At 35.2% G+C, this 7,793-nt stretch overlaps 1 protein-coding gene across 2 annotated transcripts in view; it reads right to left on the reverse strand.

Moving 5' to 3' along the window:
- Nucleotides 1-7,793, reverse strand: part of SNX16 (sorting nexin 16) — a 65,484-nt gene that overhangs the window by 37,426 nt on the left and 20,265 nt on the right. The window contains exon 3 of one of the 2 annotated variants that reach the window (XM_006830818.1): nt 3,603-3,689. The exons of the other annotated variant lie outside the window; for it this stretch is intronic. Within the exon in view, the coding sequence (XP_006830881.1) occupies nt 3,603-3,689 (87 nt within the window). The remainder of the gene's footprint in view (nt 1-3,602; nt 3,690-7,793) is intronic. 2 annotated transcript variants of the gene reach the window in all.

Below are 7,793 nucleotides of genomic sequence, written 5' to 3' on the forward strand. Positions count from 1 at the left end.
GTATTGTGGTGGCCTGTGTGCTGATGTGATGCTGGTAGATATGCCAGTGGTATTTTAAATACCAGCAGGGCACACCCATAGTGGTCAGGTTTCAGTTGAGCTTGTAGTCTACAGCAAACTAGGAAGAAGGAGAGGCAGACTGTTGCTGAAAACCTTATGAATAGCAGTGAAATACTCTCAGATAGTACCAGAACACTGCATATTGAACCATTATGGATTGTTGTCGTTGTTGTTAAGAGCTGTCGAAGTGGTTCCAACCCACAGTAAGTCTGTATAGGTTTTCAGAGGAGCGGCTGGTGAGCTTGAACCACCGACTTTGAGGTTCAAGCTAACTTTGCAGTCTGGCGCATTAACCCACAGCACCATACCAGGACTACTATATGCTAGCTATTATGGCTGTTTGGTTGGTTGGTTATGTGCTGTGGAGTCAGTTCCAACTCATAGCGACCCTGTACAGGGTTTCCGAGGCTGTAAATCTTTACAGGAGCAGAAAGCCTCATCTTTCTCCCGCAGAGCAGCTGGTATTTTCGAACTGCTATCCTTAAGGTTCGCAGCCTGATTCGTAACCACTACGCTACCAGAGCAACTTTAGCAAAACTTAAAAAAAAAAAAAAAGTTTTGCTAAAGGTAAATCTTTAGAGGAGCTTTAGAAAGCCTCACCTTTGTCCCTTGGAGTGGCTGGTGGGTTTGAATTGCTGACCTTGTAGTTAGTAGTCCAGTGCTTATCCTACAGCGTCACCAGAACTCTTAAATTATGTAAGTATTAACTGTAGTTTACCCTATCTGTCTGCTAGTATTTAACATACATTTTGATTCTTGCCAATAAAAGCTGGTGATTGGTGAAGCTCTTTTCGGCACCTCTAAAAGATTTAGACATCAATTTTAAGTGACCAACTTGAGCTTGTCAAAGAGAAATCTATTATATTTATATTAAATTCCTACTAGTATTCCTTTTAAAAAAGCATAGGAATTGTCTAAATCTCAGATTGTCTACGTAAGAAATATTTTAGCAATAAAGATAAATCTAGCAAGATACACTGAGGCAAACACTGAATGATAGTCAAACTTTAAAAAAAGAAAATTTTCAGTAATAAAGGATGAAGTAATTTTAAATTGAAACTATTTAAAATTAAGTATGTTTGAACAAAATTATAATAATTTTAAAAGAAAGCTAAGAATTCCACTTAAGTATTTGGTAAATTCATGAATTGGTTTGACTTTCCTGCTTAATTATCTAAAAAAAAAAAATCAGTAGTAAAGAATTATAGGCTTTTAATCATGAGTGTAATATATAGAGCTAAGGAACAGTAATAAAATTCATATACGATGGTGTTACATTATAAATAACACTTAAAATATCTTGGCATACTATATAAGACACTTTAACAACACCTTAATAAAAGCTAAAATAGTTTGACATTTTATATAATACCTTTTACATTGAACCTGAGGTTTTCAGAGTAGCAGAAATATTTTGGAAGCCAAACAGTTGCTAAATCATAAATGGAGTGTCACATTGGCAAACATTAAAAGAACATACTAACTGTAGAAGTTTTATATAATCCAATGGAGGCAAATAAAGGTGACAAATAGGAAAGGATAGAACCATTGAAGTGTTCTCTACTAAACACCTGTCAAAATAAGGGAGTAATTTCTTGATGTTCTCTGGGAATTTTACTTGGTTTCTCTGCAGCACCATAAACCACTTGCTTCTTTTGGACAAATGGGTTTTCTCTTGGCTTCCAAAATACCAACAAGTCTCCAACTACCTTCTGCAATCTTCCTCTAGCTCTCTGGACAGCAATTTATTTAAACAATTACCTACTACTGCATATGTGGAGCACTGGTAGCTCTGTAGGATACACACTGGACTGCTAACCACAAGGTCAGCGGTTCAAGTCCTTCTTTTGTTCAGTGGGAGAAAGATGAAGGTTTCTGCTCCTGTAAAGATTTACAGCCTTGGGAACTCTATACAGGATTGCTGAGTTGGAATATAGGGTAAATCTCACACATGTGATTATACAAAACTTTAGGAAGGCTTATTCAGTAATAATACTAGTTAAATGTTTATCACCTTAATAGGTGAAAACATTAAAAAAATTTTCTTTCCTTAGAGTTTTTATTAAATATCAAATTAATTTATATTTCCCTATTAATTACTCTTCTACTCACATCATCTGTTGTATTTTCTACTTTTTTGTTCACTTTTAGCTATTTATTTGTAAGCTTTCTTTACTATTAAAGAGTTGATTTAATAGAGTTGATTCCAACTCACAGGAAGTTTCCATGACTAAGTTTTGTGGGAGTAGCCGATAGCCTCATCTTTCTTATGAATAGCAAGCAGATGGTGGGCTGACCTTGCAGTGAGTAGCCTAATGGCTAGCCCACAACACTACCTTGGTTCCTTACTCTTTAAATATGTTGTTGTTGTTACTAAGTGCCATGGAGATAGGGTTTCCAAGCAGCTGCTTGTTGGCTTGACCCAACCTTGCAGTCCAGAGAAATAACCCAAAGCGCCACACTTTTTATGTAAAGGGACTGCTACATCTTTCTTCCATAGAGTGACTACTAGTGGGTTTGAACTGCCGACCCATTTGTTAGTAGCAGAGTGCTTACCCCTCCCTGTACCACACAGCAAACAAAATTTTTCAGACAGAATTAAGGTAATTGTTGTTATTAAGTGCCAACAGGTTGGTTCCATAAGAAGTGTTGCGCTTTGGGTTAACGCACTGGATTGCAAGGTTGGTGAGTTTGAATTTTCGACCTTGCAGTTCAAATTGACCTTGCGGTTCAGGGGGTTCCATGTATTACCCAGCAGTGCCACATCAGGACTCCAGAATTAAAGTTAAAAATTTTAAATTGGAGAGATTAGCTGCATGGGTCTAATCTTATCACACTGGCCCTCTGAAAGCAGAGTTTTCTGGCAGAGGAAAAGTCAAAGAGATTCAAAGCACAAAAAGGATTTGATGTACTGTTGCTGACTTTGAAGAAGGAGGAGTCACATGCAAGAACTAGAGTGCTGTCTCTAAAAACAACCTATCAGTCAGCAAGGAATCAGGAACCTTGATCCTATGACTTCAAGGAACTGAATTCTGCCAACAGTCTCAATGAGCTTAGAAGATGACTGTTCCCTAGACTCCAGGTAAGTGTCAAGTTTGGCCAATACCTTGATTTTGACCTCATGAGATCCTAAGTAGTGAGCCTGGTGAACCCACTGGAAGAATTATGAGGTACAAAGCTGATGCTGTTTAAACTCAGAGTTTGTGGTTGTAGGTCATGCAGTAATAAGAAAGAGTCAAAATATTTATTACTCATTTGCTTGTAATCGTAAAATTTGGAGGTCTTACTAGGTATATTCCCCCAAATCTACAAAATTATATAATCACTTTTATTTTCTTGAAGCAGTTTTAAACTTTTTCATTAAAAAATGTTTTCTTTATAAAAATAAAGCTATGGATACAGATGGGAGTTCAGGTTACTAAAGTGCAGTAGAACACTTCGACTCGATTAACAGCAAGAAGAAACACAAGTACAAAAGAAGTGTAAGGAACAGATAGGAAATAATTTAAAATTGAAAAGTTGGCTTTGAATTTATTATTTACCTTGTCATTAAGTCTAGAGAAGTCAGTGTATCTTCTAAAAACTACCCAGGTTTCTTCTGGAGTTTTCTTTACTAGTATTTTATAAACCTATGTAGAAGAGGAAAAATAAAGGAGAAAGAGAAGTAAAAATAAATAAAAATTCAAATCAAATCTTTCATTTGATCACTCAGATTATAACCATTTAATATCACTTCTTTTAAGTTTATATATGTAAGGGTTAAATATGAGATACCTTTAAGTTCTCAGTATTAAGGATACATTAAGTAATCAAGCTCTATAATTTTATATCAACATCTATGAATATTAGTCTTAAAGACATAATCACATAGGAATATTATGAAAACTATGATATGAAAATATAGAAATTATTTAGATCATAAATATGTACAAGTAATCAAAATGTCACCCAAAGCAAGATTGAAATGAAATACATGGATATGAAATTTGAAACAAAATGCGTTTTCTGTGCACACTAATACCAACGAACTCATCAATTTTCACAATGTTTTACGTCAACATATTCTAAAATTTACAAAAAAATCAGCCATGCTTGAAAAAGTTATGGAGAAACAGCCACTCCTTTCCTACATATTTAATTTTTATACTCTGTACCTACCAAGCAAATTTTTCAAATACATTCAACATTGTTTTAATTTTTCAAGGCTGAAAATGAAACTAAAAAAGCTCCAATAGTTGATAAATTTTTTGTAATTAAAGTTATTAGAATTCCTGGTGGTGCTGTAGGATAGGCACTGGGCCACAAGGTCAGTTTGAATCGCAAGGTTGGCAGTTTAAACACACCAGCTGTTCTCGTTCTTTGGAACCCTATATAGGATTGGTGTGAGTCGGAACCTACTCGATGTCCTTTAACAACAACAATCTAAGCTCGTAAGTGGAAAAATGTGGTTGAAGCAAGTAAATATATTTTTTAAAGCATATACTGTGAAAAACTAATATTATAAATATAATTTAAAACTTATTTTGAGGAAGTGCTATTTATGACAGAATATCAACAAAACATTTCCTAGCAGGTTTTGCTACAGTAGTTGGGGTAAGCTAAATACATGGCACATGTAAGGTACTTAATAAATATGTGCTTAATGAGTGAAATTCTGAAAAAGAGTAATTTGTTTTCTTGAAGCTGGCTGTGCAATCATTTCCAGTTGTAGCTTAAGAGCTACACTCTAGCCCCATGTGGTTACTCAGCACGAGGAATATGGGTAAGTTCAAACTGAGATGTGCAGTGAGTACAAAATACACATTGGATTTAGAAGACTTAGTAAGAAAAAAATGTCAAATTATATCATTAAAACTGTTTGATATTGATTAAACATTAAAATCATGTTTTGGATATGCAATGCTAAATAAAATAAAAAGAGAACTTTACCTGTTTTCTTACAATTTTTAAAATTGTGGCTACAGAAAAATTTAAACGACAAATATCTCTCACATTTGTGCCTCACATATTTCTTTTAAACAGTGCTGCCCTAGAGACAGCTCATTACTGTATGATGACTATAGATCATTTTCCCATTTTATTTTTCTCCCCTGAAGAATTATTTTTCAAATTTCAGGGGGAAAATCAGCAGGGGGGGAAAAAGAATACTGTAATTTTGTTATTTTTTTTTAACACATACAGGTAAGTAGTAATGGGAATACAAAGGAGACATTCTTGTTAGAAGGTGCTAATTAGAAAAAAAAAATGGGGGGAGAATAAATCAGCTTCAAAGCTTTTGAGTCTGAACGATGGACACATGATAAAAGTCAGCTCCATATGGTAATTAGGCGTACTGACCGATCACCCATATATATTTACTTTGAGTTTTGGAAAATGAATGCCCCTTCTAACTAAATGGCTACTCTTCACCCTGGTTCCTACACAAAGCTATTTCCCTTAGAAAGACAAAATACATATTTTTGTGCTTTATCTTTTTTAGAAAGCTCTCTTACTATATTTCTATTTGTTTAAAGTGTTCTTTAAATTAAAAATTTATGGATAATACTGATCATTCCCTTCCTTATGTTTAAATAGCACACTGTTTATGTAGTTTATTTTTCAAGGATTTTTAAGCAGCATATAAAGCAACTATGAGACACATACAGAAACGTGCATATATCCTAACTCTACAACTTGATGAATTTCCACAAAGACAATATATCCATTTAACTAGTACCCAGAACTAGTTAATACATAGTTGATACAAAACATAACCAATTGCATACCTCACGCCGCTTTCTAACCTCTAGCCAATTATCTCATGACTCTTTCTTAACCCTACTTCCCATGTACTCCTAGTCACTTTTTGTTAAAAAAAATCTTTTTAAAGACTCGACAGTATATACATTATGAGATCTTGATGGTTGTTACCAATACTTTCTTCAGTAAAGAGTTCAATTCAAATGAACATATCAAGGAAAAATTATTTTATAACCTAAGTAAGACTTCTAAACTTGTGTCTCCAGACAAGAATTCTGCCCTGAACTGCAGACATGTACACCCACATACCCACATACATAGACAGATGATAGGACTTTAAAAAAGTGTTGTTGACACAAATAGATATACACATGCAGCATTATTCATAATAGGAACAAGATGGAAATAACCTAAATGTCTACAAATGGAGGAATGGATAAGCAAACTTAGGTCCATTCACCAGTGAAATGCTATATAATGTTAAAGAATAGAAATGACTTTGCAAAACATGGATGAGCCTGGAGGACAATATGCTAAAATATTAGTCAGTCACAAAAGCACAAATATTCTATGATACCACTATCGTAAAAATGTCAAGAAAACGTTTTCACACTAAAATAAACATTATTTGATGGTTACCAGTGGGTAGTTGGCATACACACACAAAAAAAAGACAAAAAAATGGAGGCAGAGGAAGACAAAAGGAGGAGTGCATAGTTGAAGGCAACAGAAGGCAACTGAATGCAGCTGATCTATAGGTAGATGGCACCACTAGTCTATCCGTTTGCTGTACTGTGGTGATTTGTGTGTTGCTGGAAGCTATGCTGCCAGTATTAAATACCAGCAGGAAGGTCACCCATGGTATACAGGTTTCAGTGACATCTTTCAGATTAAGACAGACTAGGAAGCAGGAGAGGAGACCACTTCTGAAAAGTTAAGTCAGTGAAATTACAATAGCAGCAGAATATTGTCTGATATAGTTCCAGAAGGTAAGCCCCTCAGGTTGAAAGGTACTCAACACACAACTGGGGAAGAGCTGCTTTCTCACAATAGAGTTGCCATTAATGACATGAATGGAGCAAATCTGATGGGGCACAACTCAAACTGAGAAGAAACAACTGCAAACATCCATTAATAATAGATATGAATCTAGGAAAATTGGAAACTGGCAATAATGAAACGAAACACATAAAGATCAATATCCTAGGCATTAGTAAGCTAAAATGGACAGACATTGGCCATTTTGAATCAGACAGTCATGTTTTACTATGGTAGAAACATCAAACTAAAGAGGAATTGTGTTGCATTCAATATCAAAAAGAGCATTTCAAGACCTATTTTGAAGTACAATCCTGTCTATGATAGGATAATAATCATAAGCCTACAAGAATGACCAGTTAATACCACTATTATTCAAATGTATGCACCAATCACTAAAGCCAATAAAGAAGAACAAATGCTACCAATTTCTTTAATCTGAAATCGATCAAATCAATCTTAGTGATAGAAACTATGCTGGCAATTACATCATAGAATTTTACTATACAAACAATTTATTCATTTCAAATACCAATTTTCAACAACTTAAACTATACACATGGATATGAACCCTGGTAGCTTAGTGTGTTACACACTGGGCTGCTAACTGCAGAGTCAGCTATTTGAATCTATTAATTAGCTGATCCATGGGAGAAAGACAACACTTTCTGCTCCCGTAAAGATTTACAACCTCAGAAACTCTATGCAGGGGTCACTATGAGTTGGAACCAACTCCACGGCACACCACCACCACCACGGGAGGAGATACGGAATCCTGGTGTGGCAATGTAGAATAAGCAGTGGAGTGCTAATCACAAGGTCAGCAGTTCAAACATACCAGCTGCTTCAGAGAAACTCCGTACAAAGTCACTATGACTGGAACCAATTTGACAGCACTCAAAAACAACAACAATGGGAAGAGATGTGGCACTGCAGGATAAGCAGTGGACTGCTAA

Source organism: Chrysochloris asiatica, unplaced genomic scaffold, assembly GCF_000296735.1.
Source record: "Chrysochloris asiatica unplaced genomic scaffold, ChrAsi1.0 scaffold00001, whole genome shotgun sequence".
Classification (NCBI taxonomy): Eukaryota; Metazoa; Chordata; class Mammalia; order Afrosoricida; family Chrysochloridae; genus Chrysochloris; species Chrysochloris asiatica.